The sequence below is a fragment of the Mus pahari genome, chromosome 5 (assembly GCF_900095145.1).
Source record: "Mus pahari chromosome 5, PAHARI_EIJ_v1.1, whole genome shotgun sequence".
NCBI classification, from domain to species: domain Eukaryota; kingdom Metazoa; phylum Chordata; class Mammalia; order Rodentia; family Muridae; genus Mus; species Mus pahari.
Genome location: NC_034594.1, coordinates 37,887,531 through 37,909,256, shown reverse-complemented (window position 1 = coordinate 37,909,256; position 21,726 = coordinate 37,887,531). Strand labels below are relative to the sequence as shown.

Here is a 21,726-nt window from a genome sequence, read left to right as displayed (position 1 = left end):
ATGTGTTGAAGCCAGAGGTCAACATCAGGTGTTCCCACCTTACTTGATTTCCACTTGAAACCTGTTCCCTCTAAAGTAACTGGCTCCTTCCCAAGGTGCCACTACATATGGGGATGCACCCCACTTGCCCTGGAAGGCTCCTCAGGCCCTCCATTCCCCTCACTCATCTAAGAGCAGACCCCAAAAACTAAGTGCAAAGCCATGCTGTGTTATGGCTTAGTCATTTTCCACTAAAGTCAAACAAACAAAATAAGAAAACTAACATTAGCTTACGTTTCGTTCCAGACACTGTCCTGTGTCCTTTATGAGTATAATCTCACTCTCCCAACCATCACATGAGGGAAGTTCTGTTATGAAGTCATGTTTTGGCAGAGACACTGAGCCCCACATCACAAGCTAAGATAGACAGCAGAGCCATGATTAAAATCCCGGCAATCATTGCCAGGGCCCAACTCTGATGCTCTCCTACAGTGGGAGAAGTACAGCTATGCACACATAGAAATACAGCTCCCCCATAACTCAGGAACAGAAGTCAACACAGGCCCTGGGTGTTGGTCATGAAGAGCCAAGGTTTTTTGGTTCATGGCAGGTTGTGACTGATTTTTATGAGTCTCATAAACACACGTACAACACAGAAAGCTCTGTATTTCAGACATTTCCTGGTGATAAAGGAGGCAAGGCCAACCACAATCAAAAGTAAAAGGACAATCCTATAATGCCCTTTAGAGCAGTCAGTGGTTCATTGAGAAGCTATTTCCTCATTCTTCTATGGATGCTAATAGGTAAAACAGCAACTTAAGGGTTAGGGTTACTATTGCTGTAAAGAGATACCATGCCCAAGGCAACTCTTATAAAGGAAGAGTTTAATTGGAGGTTTGCTTACAGTTTCAGAGGGTTAGTCCATTATCTTCATGGCGGGGAGCAGACAGGCATGGTGCTGGAGCAATGGCTGAGAGCTTTATATCCCGATCCGCAGGCAGCCGACTGGGCCTGGTGTGGGCTTTTGAAACCTCAAAGCCCTGCCCCCAATTACACACCTCCTCCAACAAGGTCACACGTACTCCAGCAAGGCTACACCTACTAGTCCTTCTCACATGGTTCATCAACAGAGGACTGAACATAAATATACGAGCCTGTGGGGGTCATTCTCATTCAAACCATCACAAATGGAAAAAAGGACTCTTCTCTACGGCGAGAGAGACACATTTCTCTCATACCAAAATCGGACATGAGAAAGTGGGATTGTAGCTGAAATCTTGGGGACTCCAATTTCATATCTGCTAATTCGACCTTCTCCTAGACTCTCTTTGCACAGACCTCCCTTTGGCAATATTTGAAGTGAGTCATCTCTCTGACTCATGCTAAGGAGTGTTGAGAGACATGAAAGTCGTGAACTACAGTGATGAAAGGAAGAGAGAGAGATGATTAAATGCAGCAGTATCCCAGTAGCCCAGGCATCTAGGCTTGCCCTGTTCAGTCTGCACCAGACAGCCAACAACTGAGCCAAGCAATCGGGTCCAAACAATGATGGCTCACAGGTAGATCAAACAGAGAGGACACCCGAGTCACATGTGGTTCAAACACTAGCCACACCCCCATGTTAACACAGACACCATGGTTTTCATGGCCCCAAGGAAGGCGTCCATGGTCTATCCAGGTGAAGTGAAACATCTGACAATATTAGAAACCAGAATGCCTTTCATTATCAATGTCCCTGGAAGACCAGAACCACATTATCCAGGATGCACAGGTAAGACAGGTAAAGACACACCAACTTCCACAACTTAGAACTTGTGCTCTCCAAGTTCATCTCATGTTCCTCCTAACCCATAGCTCAACTGATTTATCTACATCTGTTATAGTTAGCTCAAGCCACGTAAGTAATGACTAATAGGAAGTGAGTAGAGATGAGGCACATCCTTCTCAGGCCTTTCTCTAAAATCTGTGATGAGATCCGCTACACAGTCTCTACTCCCTCATCTGTCAGTCAAATACAGAGGACCCTACAAAAGACTCCAAGGCCTCAAAAGATGACCGGACCCCTGGCTGACCCTATGGCATAACAAGTTCCCTTAGCCCAATCCACACTAGACTATGACATGGTTGAGAAGAAAGCACCATAATAGTGTTCTTTGTTACTGCAGTTGGCATCTGCCATGCTGACCGATCCAACCGGTCATGATCATGCTGTAGGGAGTGGATCCCAGGCTTCTACACCTACCTGTGTCGTTGCCAATACAATCAATGATCAAGCAGATTCCTAGGGGCCTGCTCTGCATCCTGTAAGTCTCTTCACGGATGTGCTAGAAAGAAAGGCAGGGATTAGAGATGCTGGATACTTCTCTGAGACTTAGCCAATTCTTCTTCTGGTTTGTCTTAAACATTCCTTTGGCAGGTGAATCACTCAATAGACACAGCCTAAAGTCATCACAGCTGACATTTCCCAGTAATGTCAACTTTTTCCTCTGTCACAGTAATGAGTTTAAGACAAACAGCTATTTCAATTCTTACTTAATTTGAATGAGAATTATAGTTTCTTTTACTTGTGTCTTAGCTTTGCAGAATAAAGATAATTTGAAAGAGAGAAGATGGGTCATGCGCTCTTGTAGAAGCCTAAAGTAGCACCAAGAATCAACTTTCTAAGCCAGCGCAAATGGAGGCTTTCCACCGCTTCCTCTGAGGAGGCTGTCCACCCACACAAAAGCCAGGGCTCGACACAGTTCAGCCGCCGCTCAGAATCTCCCTGCATCCAAAGCTCATTCAAGCCTTCCACTTGAACATAAGCCAGGCAGTGGTGGTGCACACCTTTAATTCCAGGACTTGGGAGGCAGAGGCAGGCGGATTTCTGAGTTCGAGGCCAGCCTGGTCTACAAAGTGAGTTCCAGGACAGCCAGGACTGCACAGAGAAACCCTGCTTCGAAAAAAAATAAATAATTTTTCTTTGTTATATTCAAGGTTCCTGTTCACTGAGTTCTCAGGAGAATTATGCACAGGCACTCAGTTGTCACAAAGAATTTTAAAGAACAGTTTTGGCTGGCTGACTGTTTGTTTTGTAAGACGTCAGTGTACTAGTATATACCCTTGCATGCAATACCAAATTAGAGAACTTATTCTTTACCGGAGATAAAAAGGCTCCTGATTCCTGGATAGATGTCTTCACCAGTTTTCCTGAGGGATAAGAGAGAGTCATTTACAGAGTAGAACTAAGCCCACACCCAGGCTGGCTGAGTTCCTTCTATCGTGGCGTTTTGTTTGCCCGTTTCTTTAGCTTCCTATTCTTTCTCCAGCTAGACTCAGCCCAAAGTTCCAACTCACACAGAAGAGCCTGACCCAAAGGGAAACTCAAGAGTCCTGTTATTCTAGGACTATGTAGAAAAACCATGACACGCAGGGGACAGTCGTAGGCCTCCTCCAGGGGACCACCAGGTGGCTGGTGAGTTTTTAACCTGATAAGGAGAATTCAAAAATGTCACTTCTCTACGGCTTTCCTACATGGGCCAAAACTCTGGACGACATCTAAAGGGAAGAGCGTTGGAGTGTGCGGGAGAGAGGCTCATGTGTGTGTGCTCTGTACTGAACAGATGGCCAATGTTTTCATAGTTCAGTGATGCTGGGAGCTGATAAAATAAAATGTCAGCAGCAAGACACAGCTCAGCAAGCCTGGCAAGTGCTGGAGCCCAAAGCAAACTCCACCCCACAACAATGACTCACTTAAGCCCGCACAGGCCGGGGTGGGGGGGGGGGGGGGGGGGTGGGAGAAGCACTGGGTTCCGAAGCCACAAAAGGGCTGGCTCACACCTCAGTGCTGAAGAGCCATCTTCTCATTAGCTCATTCCAACTCTGGGCCAAGATTGCTGCGAGGTGAGAAATAGTGTCTAAAGATAGAGGGGGCAGGGGTCCTTACCAGCATCTGAAACATTTGGGGAAATGAATTGGGTTGTCAGGTTTTGTTTCAGAGGTGGGCTCTTGATATGTAGCTCAGGCTGGCCTCCAACCTGGTCTCCTGCCTCCGCTAATGAGTGCTGGGGTTACCATCCTGTGCTACCACACTCAGCTTTGAACCAGTCTCTTCCTGTCCCTGTCCCACCCCTGCCCTCTCCCTCCCCATCTCCTTCTCTGTCCATTTGTGCATTTGCATGGTTGTGAGCAGGTGCAAAGCAACCCTGCTTCCACTCATGCATGGAGGCCGGAGGTTGATGGTGAGAGTCTTTCTAATCACTTTTCTTTTCTTTTCTTTCTTTCTTTCTTTCCTTTTTTTTTTTTTTTTTTTACAGAATCTCTTACTAGACCCAAATTTTAATTCATATAGGCTGGCCGGCCTACAAGGCCCAAGGATCCCCCTGTTTCTGTCTCCCCAGTGCTGGGATTACAGACATGCACCACCGTATCCAGCTTTTACTGTAGGTGCTGGAGATTAAGCTCAGGTCCTCATGTTTGTGTGGAAAGCATTTCACCAACGAGCATCTCCCTGGCCACTCAGATGAGCATTCTAAGGGGCAACTAGCAATATCCTTTAAGACAAATTGTGCTTTTAAAACTTTGGTTGGTTGGTTGGTTGGTTTTGGTTTTGCTTTGGGTTTGGGGGGAGGGCTGGGAGCTTTTTTGTTTTGTTGGTTTTGTTTTATTTTTAGGTTTTCCAAAACAGGGTTTCTCTGGGTAGCCCTGACTGTTCTGGAACTCACTCCGTACACCAGGCTGGCCTCCAACTCAGAAATCCCCCCGCCTCTGCCTCCTGAGTGCTGGGATTAAAGACTTGCGCTACCACCATCCAGCACTTCTAGAAATTTTAAGGAAATAATAAAACCTAAATTTAGAAAAATGTGTATCAAAAACATCTATTGACCAACTGCTTACACTGGTCCAGGCTAGGAAAAACCTAAACGTCACAAACATAAAATTGATTATGTCAATAGTGACACATGTGATTACATACTTCACAGTGTTTAAAAGGCTAAGAGTAACTGTTACGCATGTGACACATCCATGCAACATATGTATATTAAAATGGATGATTAAATAACATGGACCTAATACAGAATAACATGCATAGACACTTCTTGTCACTGTCCCCCAAAGAATAAAGTATAAGAGCTATTGTACAAAGCAGTGTAAGTAATCTAGAGATGGCTTAAGTGTAGGAGTGCATGTGGACAGGTTATATGCAAATGCTATACCCTGCTGTATAAGAGACTTGAGCATCCGCAAATTGTGGTACCCACAGGGCATCCTGGAATAAGTCACCTACAGACACTAAGGGACAAGTGAATATACTCCGTGTTAAAGATGAAATCAACCACTGTGGGATTGATGGGCGAGCACTCGACCATCATGCGAGAGGTTCTAGGTTGAATCCCCAACAGCAAAATGAAAATAAAAGCATGTAATCAAGCTCTAGCTGGGCGTGTTGGCCTACACTGGCAATCCCAGCCCTTTAGAAGATGGTTGTTAAAGACCTGCCTATGCAACAAGACCCTTTCTAGTAATAATTAATAGGATAAAATAAATCAAATAAAACCATGGCTGTTGCTGATATATGAACTTAGGAGGGGATTTTGCTTGATTTTCTTCTGTTATAACAATCAGCGTTTGTTGTAACCGAAAAGAAAGCCCATGCTATGAGTGGCAGACGGGACTCTGTGACTGCACAGCCTGCAGACACGTATTCAAATTATTCTTTCTTAGAAAATATGAGTGTGACATGGCATCTCGGGGTAGCCACTACCTTCGCCATCAGTAGGAGCCATTTGCATGTCCAAACTGACCTGAATACGTGGTTTGATTATCTTAAGCTTCTTAGTTTAAGGCAGACCTGACTGAAGGCTTTTCCTTTTATTAGTAAGTCAAGTCCTGGTCAAAGCAGCCAGGTGGCTCTCCTTACAGTGTCACCAGGTGTCGGGAGCCTCAAGTACTCTTCTGGACCCTCTGATAGGATCGCAGTGGAAAGAACGCGTGTTTTACATTCCTAAGCAAGCCTGCCGGGCCTCCCGTTTTCTTTTTCACCTTAAACAGCATTCAGAGCGCTAACTCTTCCACCTCACCAGTGAACGAATTCCGTTCTCAACAGTTTTCTCTGGAGAGAAGAACTGTAGGTAGGGAGTGGCAGGCGTGAGCGGCACCATCTGGCTAGTCAGGGTAAAATGGTTCTCAGTTTCCAGGAGCACACGCAGCCTGCAGGCTACACAAGCTGCACCCACAAGGCTTCCATCAGAGCCAGGGCGCCGCCCCACTCAAAATGTTCCTGCTGCTGCTTCGTGTCTGCGCCCCTCTACAGTGCGCACAACAGATTCGAAGGCCCTTGGGTCGCGGTGCCCTCCATAGAGGCTTAAAGCCCTCGCTGGCTTACAACACAAGCCACCTCACCAATGTAAGGCTGAGTCCGGACTCTCAAATTAGGAAGGCCTCAGTACAGCAAAGAGATGCTTTTTAAAAAATGATGTTCTGGACTGGAGAGATGGCTCAGAGGTTGAGAGCACTGGCTGCTCTTCCAGAGGTCATGAGTTCAATTCCAAGCAACCACATGGTGGCTCACAACCATCTGTAATGGGATCTTCTTGGGTGCCCGAAGACAGTGATAGTGTACTCATAGACACTAAATAAATAAATATTTTTTAAAAATGATGTTCTAAGCCAGGCATGGTAGGACATCACTGCAGTTTGAGCCCTCAGAAGACTAAAGCAGGAAGATTGTTCTGAGTTTGAAGTTAACCTGAGCTACATCATAAATACCAGCCCAGCCAGGGTTACACAGCAAGGTTCTATCTCCATCCCCACATATAGATATACAAATAAACAGACAAATAAATAAATGAATAAAGACTTTAGGGAATGCCATGGCTAGCTAAAGTGCTGACATTTTAAGAAGAGACCATGTAGGTTGAAATGAACAGGCTTTTTAATTGTATTTCTTTTCTTTTTGTGGAAGAGAGAGACTGCCCTCTCTGGAGTTTCCAGATTAGCATTTCTTCTTCCTGCTGCTAGATATTTGGTTTCATGTGCCTTTATTATCACAGTTGGATTAATGTTTAACATGGCCTGGTTATAGCTCCATTTCAGAGGTGCAAATGCCCCATCACTCACAAATCCAGTCAAGGCGGTCGATGCGCCTGTGAAGCCAGTGTTGTTGGATGTAGGTGTCCTAAGTCAGAGAGTAACAGGGAGCACCAAAGAGGAGAACACTGTAGGAACGCGCTTCTGCTCTTTGAGAGCTTAATTAAAATAGGTGAATAAAAGAAGCAGCCAGCTCTAAAATGGAACTTTTCCTTTTTCCGTTTTCTCTTTTTTAGATGACAGGGTCTCCCTATGCTGCTAAGGAGGCTGAATTTGAACTCCTGGGCACAAGAGAAGCTCCCACTTCAACTCTCCAGCGCCTAGGTCAATAAGCACAGGCCACCACACACCACAATGTGAAATTTTTTTCCCAGTGCTGAGGATCAAACCTGGGACCTCATTCACGCTGAACAAGTGCTCTCCCACTGAACTACATACCTCAGCTCCTTGTCCTTAAATTATTAACCATTTATTAAGAATAAATCAAAGAAATTGATGGCTTACTTTGAATGCCACGGTGTTCCACACATCTTGGCTCTTTACTTCGCCCATTCTGGAGCTTCAAATATAAAACAGAAGGTCACACTGTATTAGTTTCTTCAGAGGCTCACCATGTTACACCTCTTTAAATAGCTTGATATTTTTACACTGGGGTGGGGGGGGAATAAAAATATCACCTTCACGGTTACCTAAAATGAATTGCAGGGACTATTAACTCCATAAATTCCACACTATATTGTCAAAGATCACATCAGTCTCCCAATAAGAAATGAAAATATTAGGAAGGTGGAATGCAAAGAATATTGCTTCAGAACAGCTCTAAACCAGCTCTTACATTACAGCATGGGTGTTAGAAGGTCCCAACTTAGACTACGCTGGGACTGAGCCTGGCATCTAATCTATTCCCTAAACACCGGGCAATGCACAGCTTGACTGCAAGTGTGAGTTTTAGGCCATAAACCTCTGTCTGTGAATCCCAACTCTGCCAGTTCAACCTTTGCGGTCCTTTACCTCTTTACCTTCTCAAGAACAGAATGGAACCTAGCATTTATACGGTAGTTTTGTGTTTTCTAATGTGGATGAGTGTTTCTGTGTGCATGTATGTGCCTCTGTGTGTGCCTGGGTTCCATGGAGGTCAGAAGAGGCATTAGATCCTTTGGAACTAGTGTTAGACAGTTGTGAGCCACCATGTGGGTGCTGAGAATCGAGCCTGTGGTCTTAAGTGCAAAGCCACTTCACCAGCTTCAGCTAAAAGGGTATCCATGGTGTTTAAATATTCACAGACACCCAGCACAGCATAGCAGGCACAAAAGCACTTAATAGATGTCTGTACCCAAAGCCCTGGGTCCAGCTGATAGCACCGCAAACTAATAAATAATGTTCAATTATGGCTTTTGAAAAAAACGATTTCCGAGCTATAAAAACAGTGATACGTCTGTCATGACAATCAAGAATTGAACCACTCCTGAAAGACTGAACTGACCCTTCTCTCTTCTCAGAGGGCAGAACTTCCGTAAGATGACATCACTTCCTGCCACCATCTGGTCAACAGCAGCATACCTAACCAAAGAAGTGCACTATCCATTAAGCTGTGTCCGAGAGTACATCTGTGTATAAACTGAAGAAAGATATGCAAGCTATGGTTCCCCCATCTCTGGAATAATCCATAACTTAATCAGGACCTTGTCCTTGGCACCCCACCACAAACAGACGTACATTGACTTTCAGGTGCTATTGAAAAGGAATCAAATCAAAGCTAGACTTTAAAAGCATTAGAGTGCAGCCATAGAACTTCTTTTGATTTGGCGGATTCTTGTGTCAGGTAATGCCACTGTAATTTCTGAAGCACTTATGTAGCCTTAGATAAACCAAAACATAGCCCCGTTATAAATGCAGGTCCTACATCCTGTAAGAAAGTTACCAGATTCCTATGTCCTAGAGCCTGCTTACTAAATGAGAGATCAGGTCACACGGTAGATTCAGCAAGTGGAAAGAGAAAGGAAGCGCAAAGCTGGATCCTGAACAGGCTACACAGTGAAGATGCTGCACTTGCAGAACGGGACCACAGAAGTGAAGACATGAAGGGTTCTAACTAAGAATGACAGCGTACATTAGAATAATCTCCCAGGTGGCGGGAGAAAGCTCAGAAAACCCTAAAGGATCGTACCTAAAGGTATCAGAGACTAGAAGGACAAATTAAAGCCGTCCCTAAGCAATGGGGTGACTGTAGTTTATAGATCCAGTGGGAAAGAGTAGAATAGGCACAGGGCTGGGCTGGCCTGCATGAGGTAGATGGACTGACTGCTTTAGACGTATGTGTCCTTATGTCGGTGAGTGGGTGGGCAGTACACACCTTAACAGCCACTTAGCTTTGCAAGTCTATTGCTCGGTGCTGCTATCACTAGTGTTCTCTGAGAAGCTGCTCATAAATCAGAAGAATGTTCTCACGATATGCATTTACAGAAGTTTATAATCCAACCAGTCCAGTCTAAGTCCACCTTGAAGTCCACATAACTTTAAAGGGGTTAGGTTAATGTTATACCACTGTTCTTCTCACAAGAAGAGATGGACCAGGGGGCAAGCACAAGAGGATGTGCCCTCCTCAGAACATAACTAGAAACAACCATGGGACATTTATAATCATTAACTAGAGAAAGAAATCTCTTGTTAGGTCACTCAGTTAAAAAAAAAAAGTTTGCCAAATTAAAATAACACTCAGGAAAAAGGCAAATGGGAGACTGGAGATTTGGCTCAGAGGCTAAGAGTGCTGCCTGCTCTTTCAGAGGACCTGGGTTCAATTCCCAGCACCCACATTGTGAATCACAACTGCCTATAATTTCAGTCCTAGAAGAACTGATATCTACTTCTCACCTCAGTGGGCTCCCAAACACATAAATTCATGCAGGCACACATGCATACACATATGGTCCATATAAGTTCACGCAGGCACACATGCATACATGCAAATTAAAATAAGTAAAAATATTTTCTAAATATTCTTTTTAAAAGCAAATGCACAAAGAGATAAGAATCAGGAAGTTTATTTTGCAGCACTGTTTCTAGTAACAAAGGAAAGGAGGCAATTTATACATCAGCAAGAAAAAACTAAATACATTTTAGTACATGCAGAAAATGGAAGCCGTGAGCCCTCCTGGCAGGGCATGCCTATATCATCAGAGCTGAGGAGACTGGGGCAAGAGGAGGCTCAGTGCAAGTTCGAGGCCAGCCTAGGTTACATAATGGATTCCAGGCCAGGCTGGGTTACAGGTAAGTTCTTGTCTCAAAAGAAAATAAAGGGGTAGGGGTGCCATTCAAAATAAGACAAATAATGATTAAGTAGAAACAATCTCCTATTAACTATATGGAACAATGTCTAAGGATTCTCTGTTCAGAAGAGCAGACATGATATGCCACCGCTTGTATAAAAGCAGACACTCTCTGTGGGTAGATTCTCTGTGCATGGTTATAGAAGAAACTGGTCAAGAATAGTCTCCTTAATGGGAAAGAAGTGGGACATGAGTTCTGTGAGGTGGAAGGAAACAACTTTAAAATCTTGGGGACATTTAACTTTTTCTTTCTATGGGTACATTCTACCTACTTTAATTTTAAAAGTTGACTCTTCAAAGAAACAAAGAAGGAAAAAGATATTCAATTGCATAAATAGACACATTTACTAATGCACATAGGACAGAGACTAAAAGAAAACTTTCCACAGTAGTCATGCCCAGGTAATGGGTACATACATTATTTTCTTGTTAGATATTTCATAAAATTTTCCAAATATACTTTTGAATACTACTAAGGTTTATAATCATGAGAAATTATACACATTCTTAATCAAACACATGTCTATCAGAATTTGTTTAGCTATTACAGCGTATGAAATGAGATGTTTATTTTTATTATATCCCTGAAACTAGTTCATGTTGGTACTCCATACGCTGGCTGCAGACTCACCCTTGAGTTATATAATTGTTCCTTTATACTCAATTTTGGGAGCGAAGCCTGGACAGTATTCATATTTGATCTTGCTTCTTTGCCTATGAAGACAAAAAGGGCTAAGGTTCATAAACTATCACGCGAGTCTTCAACAGTGCTTCAGTCCCAGTCAACCGTCATCTTTCAAAATACCTTAAACCTGTACTTGCCTGAATTCAAAACATCAATTAGATGACTCTTCTGCAATCAGTAAGGATGACTAAAAGAGCTGGTGGGCTAACTCCAGAGATAAAAGCACTTGCCACCAAGTCTGACAACCCAAGTTCAATCCCCAGGACCCACATAGTGAAAGGAAAGAAACAACTCACGCATGGGGCTTATAAGCAAGTGAATGCACACACACACATGTTTGTGCACATATGTGGGGTCACACACATTACACACACACACACACACACACACACACACATGAAAAAACTACGTACCATTCCTATTTCAGATTCCTTATCAGTCATTCAGACAGGTTACCATGTAGGCAAGCAGGTCTTAGTCATGACCTTTACACCAGGACCCTATAGAGACAGTGACCTCCTAAGAGAAGCCAAACTGAGGCTGAGGCTACGATAAGGTGGTGTAAGGGAGAAAGCTGACCCCCTTTAGTAAAGAATGAAACCAAAAGTGACCTTTTCCATGTGGATTAATGAAACACAGCCCACACACAGGACAGCAACCAGACCCAGAGGCAGATGGTGGTCATCAGGTCTAACGTGGAACTGGGCAACAGGAGTCAACCTACAAAGTCCGAGTGTTCACAGCCCCTCTGCCCTTTACAAACAGAGCTACAGACATCTTTAAAGGCCAGACTGTTAAGAACTGCTTGGTGGCAATTTTCAGAGGGACATTTGCCAGTGGAATGGGGATACTGGGACATGAAGGCTATAAAGGAATATGGTCTCTTGACATAGGCTAGAGGGGGCTGGGACTCTCCGGTTCTGTTTCAACCATGCATCCAACAAATGAATCTTCCCAGACCGTTGCTACCATGCACAGAGTAAACACGAAAGACCACTGAGTGGCCACAATTACTTACTGGACTGGGTGTACTTCTGGATCTTTGTGTTCAAGTCTATTCTGTGGATGTTCTTCAGGCATTTTTCTAATAAATTCAATTGGTCTGAAGCAATCAGATTCAGCTTCTCCAATTCAATCACCAGATCCAAGAAACTCTAAGAAAGCCATGAACAAGAGATGCATTGTGAGTGGAACTGACAAGTCCCCAGTGCAAATTCTAGACCATTAGGTCACAACAGAAAAAGGTGACAAGATGAGACCTTGTGTGACTTGATCTGGACAGCTCTACCCAGAACAAAGAACCCTTCTGACTTTGACTGAAAGAGGTAGGGATTGGCACTCTAGCTTGGGTATGGAGTGCTTGCCCGGCATGCGTGATGGACGCCTTGGGGCTGATCCCCGGCACCACATAAACTAGATGTGGTGGTGAACGCCTGCAATCCCAGCACTCAGGAGGTGGTAACGGCAGGAAGACCGGAAGTTTCAAGGCTATCCTGTGCTACACAGTGAGGCTAGCCTGGACTACCAGAGAATCTGTCTGTTAGGCTAACTCCTTTGGTCATAAACATGTTCTCATGTTTGGGACAGATAGATAAAAGGGCTGTTTCATATCAACATGTCCTCAGGAGTGATCAGGCCTGAGAATGAACTCTTTCTGAGATAATGTTGTTACAAAAATTCAGACTGAGATTATACTAAATGCTACAAGGGATTCCCAGAGTGGGGGTCGGAGGGGGGATTGAAAAGAAAAGGTAGCTAGAGAAAAGACTGATAAAAGAAATCCTCATAATGTCATTTGAAAGTTCTAAAAGTGTTTTCATTGATGCTTGACATTTCAGGTCATCCTGACCCACAGCGAGGCTATGTGAAAAAAAATGGGGTTCTCTTACTCATTTAGCTTCAACCACCAGGATCGTTAAAAAAAACCATATTTCAAGAGCTTGGATTTTATTCTGCTCACATGATTAACATTCGGTTACTTAACTGTTATTGTTATTTTACAAAGACAATAAGCAGAATTAATCCTTCCTAAGGAGCAGGAGTTGGTTAGAGAACACGCCCCCCCTCCCCCAAAGACTCCTGCTTTCATACTCTTCTTCCTTCTACATTTGATGTGGGAACACATTGCTCTCCCATACTCCTATAACCATGAAGGAGCCTGAGGAAATTCCCAGAGGATCTACCACCAGGGATGTAGATTTTTCTTGGCTGACTCATAGCTTAGGCAAACCATGTGAGGTCAGCAGCAATTGGAACAGTCTTCCAACAATTCCGACAGCTCCAATCCTACACTAGCCACTTCCCACATAGATGAGTCAGAAGGACCTACGCCCCAGGCCCCTCCCACCAAACCACCTCCACAGGCTGTCCAGGGAAATGAAGAGCAGAGGGCAAGCATGAAGAGAGCAGATCAGCTAGGGCTAAACGCTACGCAAGCAGCTAGGATGCCCAACCCAGAAGAGAGCTGTCAAATTGAAAAATCGATATAAGCCAGGCCTGTCAATTTTACAGAAATCAGGACCAAATCTAAGCATAGAAACACCCAAGGCACGTGAGGAGTTAGTACCAACCTATTCTCGATTAAAAACCAATTCTCTTGCTACCAGTATTATGAAAAAAACGCCTCAGGTGTCTGAATCCTGGAAACGTGGCAGCAGGCTCCCCACCCCTGTTGTCATGCCACAGAGGGCATGTTCTGGGACAGGCACCAAGCAAAGACGACTCACCTTGTCCTTGGTTACCTTGCCTCTGCCTGTGTAATCCCTTGTAATGAAAACTAAGGAGGAGACATCACTCTGATCCAAATTCTCACCGATCTCCATCAACAGGACCCTGTAAACCATAAAAGTGTCTTTAGTAAACCCGGACAAGAATCCAGAGCCCATACCTCACTTGAGGCACCAGCTAGACTAATTCTTGTCCCATGGACTATGCTCCATATCTATAAAACAGGAAGCCTTGATACCCCCGCCCCAAGAGACTACAAGTAAAATTCAAAGAGAAAATTCATCTTCCTCCATCTGTTTGTTTGGTTGTTTGGATTGTTGGTTTGGTTTTTAGAAACAGGCTCTCGCTATGTAGCTCTGGCTAGCTTGGCATTCACTGTATAGATAGATGAGCCTTAAACCTGCCCCAATCCACCTGCCTCTGCCTTCTAGGTGTTGCGACTACATGTGTGTACCACCACACCTGGCCTGCTCTTTGCTTGCACCAGGACACAGAATTCCCCTTTCTAACAGTTCTGAAAACTACTGGGGAAAGCAGAGACTCCCCTGAGAAAAACCCCTAGGTCCCCAGAAGTCATAGTGAAATGAAACACATGAGTAACAAGAAAAAGATTCAGAGTATTCCTATACTCTGTGTTTGATAAGCTCTGGGTGACACTGGTCTATGACCTAAAGTCTCAGGATCCTAAAGCAAAGAAAGATCTCTAACATCTTGGCCCACATTTGAATTTAAAGAGTAAAAGACATCCACCATGGGGCTCATGACCACAAATGTGGTCTTGATGCAGTCACTTCTGTTCTGGCTGGAGCAGCCTTCACTTCACTATCACGCCTGGGATACCTCGTGGTACTGTGTGGAAGGCTGCCAGATGAACAGATGATCAATTGCTTCACCCCAATTGCCAGCCCCTTCCAGAGGGCCTGACACCCCATTCCCTGCTCACTGCACCTGAACCCAGTCTCTGAGACCCAGCTAGTGTCCCCCAGCTGTGTGAGGCTAGACATGTGAAAAATTATTAAGAACATTAACCCCAAGCATCTTGCACACAAAGCCACTTGGTACACCATCCAAAAAGACTCATAAACTTGTGAAATTCATGATCATCTGCTCGTGCTGCTGAGAGTCAACCTAGAATCTTACACAACCCAAGCCACTGCCAACTACTGAGCTCCAGCCGCAAACACCCTCCCACCCTGCTCTGCCTTTTCAGAGTTTTATTATGTCACTAGGGCTGGCCTTGAACTCACAATCTTCCTGCCTCCGTCTCCAGAGAAGCTGGGATTGCCCGACTTTGTCACCCAGTGTAGCTAGTTGAGCTGTATATTCCTTCTTTTATAAGGCTAGTAACTGGCTCAGCCTGTGTGGGCTAACTGGTATGTCTGAGGTTTAACACAGACCTTCCAACAATAATTCTCAATACATTTCAAAGCCCATGCTGCCTTCAGCTCTTTTCAGTAGTTTTGATGACAGACACCGTCTCTAAATACATACGGCACAACCAACTGAACTAACGGCCTGGAAGAAGAGGAAGCAATTTAGAGAAACAAGGTGCTCAGAAAACTCAGTCCTCCCACGGACTCCAGCATCAGGAGAACAGCTAGAAGGCTCTTGTACTTAAGGGACTGCAATAGTTAGTCCAGCTTTAACCAGAAGGGGACTGAAAGGTAGTTCATTGAAGAAATGTTCAACTTGGGCTCCTCAGAGCCGGGAAGGAACACTACAAGACTCCACCCTGCTGTACTTCCTCGGCTGGCCAGGGCAAGGACAGAGGAATCTTTAGAAAGAGCCACAGATCTATGACAACAGGAAGATTACTCAGATTTGGTATTTCCTTTCTTGGTACCAGAAATTTCCAAAGCATTATACCACCAGGGGCTGACAGCACAGAGTGACTCTATGCTGTTTCTTTTTGATTCCTTTCTTGTCAATCTGTCCTTCTGGCAAGCATACGCCATCTGTCCTGTCCACTTCCATTATGGTTCTTTTACTCATTTGCTTACCTGTGAGACAACCATTTCGTTTTTAATTCAAACAAGCTATGATTCCCACCTGAAGCAAGAGGATTGCTATGAGTTGGAGGCCCAGCCTGGGCTACACAGTAAGTTCCAAGCTAGCCTGGGCTATAACAGGCTACCAAAAAAAAAAAAGGAAAACAAACCAACAGAATCCAAAAGTTGCACACTATAAAGCAGTATCACAGGTAGTTTGATCAGAGGGAAGAGGAAGCCATGGGGTCTTCTCGATGTCCCCCTCCCCCAGGGCAGCTCATGTCAAAGCTGATGACCAGGTGACCATCTAGACTCCCTCTCCCCCTCCCCCAGGGCAGCTCATGTCAAAGCTGATGAGTTACCTGTAATCAAAAACCAGGTGACCATCTAGACTCCCCCTGCGCTCCCCCAGGGCAGCTTGGGCCAAAGCTGATGACTTACCTATAATCAGAAACCAGGTGAGGGTTTCTGCATAAGTGGTCCTCCACGGTTGCTTTGTCTGTCTTCAAGATCCTCTTGAGCAGGTCAAACCGCCTCACTCTGTAGAGCAGTTCAGCCAAGGCAGCAAAAGTGAGCTGGCCTCTCTCACTTAAGCTATCCAGGAGGTCCCTGAGGTTAGGTGGAGCCAGGTTCTCAGTCACATCTCTACACAGGAAGAGCATCATCTCCTTCTCATCTTCATCAAGACACTCTTCCACCTGGTGAATGACCTCGGCAGACACAGGGCTCTGGGCCATGTTCAGAACCACAGCAGCCAGGTTCTCGCCCAGCCTCCATCCATTAAGCAGGGCTCTGGGGACCATGAGAAGCCAACATCATTGCTGAGGACTCTCTTCATTTCTTCCAGAGTTCTTGCAGTCGAGACACGCTGTGGTGAAGGATAACCCTCTTATCAAATCCACTCAGGCTTGAGAGTCAAAGCGCAGGCCCTCACCTTCTGACTGGTCTCCCTAAGAGAGTAGATTCAACAGACAGAGCTCTCCTCAGTAGACAGAGTCAAAGACCGATCCAAAAGCCAAAAGACACAGAGGAAAACCCAGACACTCAAGGAAATGAAATTAAAGATGAAGTTATGTCTAAAAAAAATCCCACATGCTTTAATCTGTAAGGGGAAATCACTGCTGGAACCTAATATGACTAAATTACCATGACAGAACTAGAGAATGGGGGCGGAGAGGGGGTGGGGAAGAAAAGTCCGGTGACTAAGCAGCTGAGTTGAGCGAGGTCACTGCCCAGCCCACTCTTAGCCCTAAGCAGGTGTCGTGAAAAATTGCAGGTTTTGGCCAAGGGGACGCTCTTTGAAGGGGCCTTGTGATTAAGAAGAGGTTTCTGCCCTCCCCTGACGCCCTCCCTTGTCCCCTTCTCCAGTTGCCCTCCCACTTTAGGCCCTCATATCTGTCATGTCTGCAGCAGCCTCCCACCCTCCTCACAGCTCCATCACAAATGCTCACAGGACCTTTGTGGGTTCTGATATGGTCCTAGGACCTTGACCTTGAGAAACATGCCAAGTCCCTCAACCTCAATACACCATTCCATGGCAGCAATGGCCATCAAAACTCTCACTGGCATTCGTGGAAGTGGCCAGAAGATCTGGGAGGACCACGCTTCTAGAAGATGCCCCGCTCAAGGCATGACTGTGTACTGCTCAGTTTCTTTCTCAGAACTGAGCAGTTTTAAAATTTAGGCTATAAAGGATTACCACTGTCTGTTCTTCTGGTTTTAACTTTAAAATACATTTGCTCATTTACTTATTTTATTTATTATATTTGCAGGGAGGGGATTTGTGAAGGACAACTTTCAGGAGTCAGTTCTCTCCTCTTACATGAACTCAAGTCATCAGATTTGGCAGCAAGCACCTTTACCCAGTGAGCCATCCTGCCAGCCCGTATGCATAAAACCTTGTCTCTGAGAAAATGCACAAGCAAGCAAACCACTCTGATCTCAAAGGGAAAAAATAGAAATATAACCCAACTGTTAGTTATAATGGTTTCATGTCTTTTGTATAACATTTAAATATTTAGATTTACCTAAGACTGGTTTGTCTATGCCAATCTGAACACCCATTGATCCAAATTTAAATAGAACTACTTATAACTAAAAGAATGAAATTTAATAGAAGTATCTCTAAATATAGCAAAAGCGGTGCTCAGAATACTTTTTTTTAAAAAAAAGTCTCAATACCAATTTATGAGTCTCAGATGCCAAAAACCTGCGTAGCACTCGCAGGATAGCGCTTTAACCTAACTGCCAGTGTTTGCTACAAGAAGGCCACATTTTTTTTTTTTTAACTGTATTCCTTTGAAGCTGTAACGTTCTTAGTAGATGCTACTATGCATTAATCTGTAAAATATTTACACGTACAAGAGAAATAAATAAGGGAAAAATAAAATGAGGTCATTAAATGTAAGAACAAGAAATAGTACCAGAACTCTCCAGTCATACTTGAAAAAGAACTGAAAACAAAATTAGTAAAAACAAACGGTTTAGGGCTGCTTGCAAAGGCAGGCATCTAACTCGTGTGGTTTATGGCAAAGGAAGAGTTAACGTTGAGCAGTTTCTGCTCAGGTGGTCTCCTGTCAGACCTAAGTACCTTCTGCCAGTCACAAAAATTCATCAAGAGCACCACTGTGCTGTGTCCCTCAGGGCTCATGGGAGGGACATTTTTGCAGCCAAATCCCAATTATTCAGGGAGAGCATCTGGTAGGGTGAGAAAATATCTGAAGGAAAACATGGATCCCCAGGCAGAGACAGGCCACCGCAACACAGCAAACCAAAACCTCCCTGCCCGAAAGCTGGGTGCTGCAAGGCCAGTTCTCTGTGGCGGTGAGTATTGGGCACTTGACAGAGAAAAGCACGGAAATAAGAGGCTTAGCTGGGATCAAAAGAGTCAGCTTTGTTGGGTTTTCTGTAATGAGAAGACCAAGAAATTGTCATAAAAACGTCCCCAAGACCCAGTAGGGAAGTCAGCAGCCTTTAGCAGCAAATGCAAAATTCCCCCCCAGAAGATCCCCTTCCTGAAACCCACTACGAAAGCCTCAAGCTCGTGGCAATCCTCCTGTCTCAGCCTCCGGAGCGCTGAGGTTGTACATCTTTACCATTATATCCAGCTAGAGAAGAACTGATCTCTGTACCATTATATCCAGCTAGAGAAGAACTGATCTGCTGCCAGAGGGGAACTCATGCATCAGTTAGCCTCAGCAAACCTAAAATCACTGGGTTCCCCAGATGGCTCCACAGTAAAGCGCACTTGCTACTCTAACAGAAGCCTGCGGTTTGGCTCCCAGCACTCAACAAGGCAACAAACAGCCTTCCATAACTCCAGTTCCCAAGGCATCTAGTGCCCTCTTCTGACTTCTCTGCATATAATATGCAGGACAAAACACTCATCCGCGTAAATAAAAATAAATAAACCTTTTAAAAACTAACATCACCACAACAGACAAAACAGAATTGCCAGGCAGCAATTAAACACGCCTTTAATCCCAGCACTTGGGAGGTAGAGGCAGGTGGATTTCTGAGTTCAAGGTCAGCCTGGTCTACAAAGTGAGTTCCAGGACAGCCAGGACTATACAAAGAAACCCTGTCTTGAAAAACAACAACAACAAACAACAACAACAACAACAAACAAACAAACAAAACAAAAACAGGCAGAATTTACACTCTTGCAGCCTGCATCTGAAGATTAATGTCAGTGTGCTTAAAAATGTAAGGGACCTTTCTGCAGTCCATAGGCTAGATGGACAGCGAAGAGGCATGGAAAGTTTGCTCCCCAAGGCTCATCTGACACCCTCGGTCATCATCCCCTGGTGCTATCTCTTTCTGGGATCTGGTCAGAGACTGTGATGTGAAGTCTGCTGAACCTGCCTTCGAATTCTGTGGGGCTGCACACTTGGAATTCCAGTGCAGAGGAGACAGAGACAGGGGCATGCCTGGATTCACTGGCTGGCCGGTCTAACCTATTTGGAGAGAGAGTTCCAGGCCAAGGAGAAGCCATCCATGTCTCAAAAAAATAAGTGCTGATTAATCTGAAAACAAACAAACATCCACCTGCAGTGTGTCGAGATGCAGCATGAAACACAGAAGGACCTGCTCAAACACACAGCTGTTACAAGAAATTTAAAAGATATATAATATAATATATATATATATATATATGAAAGCAGTTTAAAACCTATGGTGCTAATCATTTAAAGTTTCCCATATATTATCACAGATAACATGTAGAATGATCCAAACAAAAGCTTTGCAAGACCTTCATGGAAAAAACCATGAATTATGAAAAAGGCATGACTAAAGACCCAGATAAACGGAGAGCCATACTTTATTCATAAGTAGGAAGAGCCAGTATGATAAAACAATAGCTGCTGGGGCTGGAGAGAGGGCTCAGAGGTTACGAGCACTCACTGCTCTGCCATGGGACCTGAGCTGGAGTCCTGGCACCCATGTGGTGGCTCACAATCCCAGGTTACTGCAGTGACAGGGGCTCTAAGGTCTGATCCACACTCTGGCCTCCGCGGGCACTAGATGCACACACATATGTGCAGGCCAAACACCCCCGTGCATGAAAAGAAATAGCTCCCTCCAAAACGCTGCTGAGTAAATTAAAAGACTCATCTTCCCAGGCAACGATTTAGGATCCAATTCAGAAGGATGCCACCGGACGCTGCGCTTCCTGGTGAGGTGTCAGAGCAGCCCCTTAAAACTCAGACCTGAGCCTGAATACAAACATTAGAGTAAACAGTTTACTGAAGGGCAAATCCAGGGCAGTAAAACAATAAAAAAATAGAACATAAACAAATAACTGTGATTACTCATGGACAATAAGAATACTCATGGAGGAAAAGCCAAGTATATTGACAAGCCAACTGTTAGATTAATGAGAAGGTAAAGTTTTGAAATCTGTGATAAAGAAGAAACAAGTCAACTCTAAGTCTATAAACTAGCAACAATCAGGAAAAAAATGTAAATTTCAAAAAGATACCATTTAAAATAGCAACACCTCACTTTTACTAATAAAACATTTAAAGGAGAAACCATGAAACTTCATTAAAGGGTTAAGCAGATAGTTAGATCTATACCATGAGATAGCCTTGTGTGTGTGTGTGTGTGTGTGCGCGCGTGCACATATGTGGACACCAGAGGACAACCTCAGGTGCCATCCCTCAAGCATCAGCAGCCTTGATTTTTTTGAGACATGGATAGTTTCTCACTGGCCTGGAACTCTCTCTCCAAATAGGCTAGGCTGGCCAGCCAGTAAGCCCAGGCATGCCCCAGTGTCTGTCTCCTCTGCACTGGGATTCCAAGTGTGCAGCCCCACAGAATGCGAAGGCAGGGTCAGCAGACTTCACATCACAGTCTCTGACCACGGAGCAATTAAGTTGGAAAACACTAATAAGTCACAAAAACTCTTAGTAAGTTTCAGAACTAGAATTTTAGTTTCTGCATCTTCTGAACAGAGTCTCTAACCAGGTACAAGTGCTAAAGAAAAAGAAAAAACGGGGGCAGGGGCGGAGAAAAGAAAAACATGTATAAAAATGGCACACCATGGAGAAACTTTCAGAACTTTCTTTCTATTTATGTAGATGGCTGGACCTTAGCAGGTGAAGAGCTAACGGCATCTCGATGTTACCCACAAGGACAGGTGGGATTTTACTTGCTCAAATGACATAGTGGGCTCTTGGGTAGCTATGGGTGTTTTTGTTTTATTTCTTCTGAAACAAGAGCCTTCTGTGGCCCAGGTTGACCTTAGCACTGTATTTTGCAAATGATGTTCTTGAGCCTCCTGAGTGCTACTTTTGTTATTTTGTTATTTTTCTGAGACAAGGTGTCACTATGTGGCTCTGTTCTGGATCTCACCATGAACTCCAGGCTGGCTCTGAACTCACAGAGATCCACCTGCCTCTCCTCTGCCTCTGCCTCTGCCTCTGCCTCTGCCTCTGCCTCTGCCTCTGCC

The 21,726-nt window shown here is 44.5% G+C and overlaps 1 protein-coding gene across 4 annotated transcripts in view; it reads right to left on the bottom strand.

Annotated features, from left to right (window-relative positions):
- Positions 1–21,726, bottom strand: part of Cflar (CASP8 and FADD like apoptosis regulator) — a 44,635-nt gene that overhangs the window by 11,298 nt on the left and 11,611 nt on the right. For 2 of the 4 annotated variants that reach the window (XM_029538616.1, XM_029538615.1), the window contains 7 exons: positions 16,215–16,723; positions 13,785–13,890; positions 12,077–12,212; positions 11,005–11,087; positions 7,552–7,606; positions 3,119–3,168; positions 2,222–2,303 (listed from right to left, as the gene is read on the bottom strand). In XM_029538616.1, the coding sequence (XP_029394476.1) occupies positions 2,222–2,303; positions 3,119–3,168; positions 7,552–7,606; positions 11,005–11,087; positions 12,077–12,212; positions 13,785–13,890; positions 16,215–16,576 (874 nt within the window). In that variant the 5' untranslated portion in view covers positions 16,577–16,723. The remainder of the gene's footprint in view (positions 1–2,221; positions 2,304–3,118; positions 3,169–7,551; positions 7,607–11,004; positions 11,088–12,076; positions 12,213–13,784; positions 13,891–16,214; positions 16,724–21,726) is intronic. The other 2 variants (XM_029538617.1, XM_021198522.2) reach the window with 1 other exon arrangement.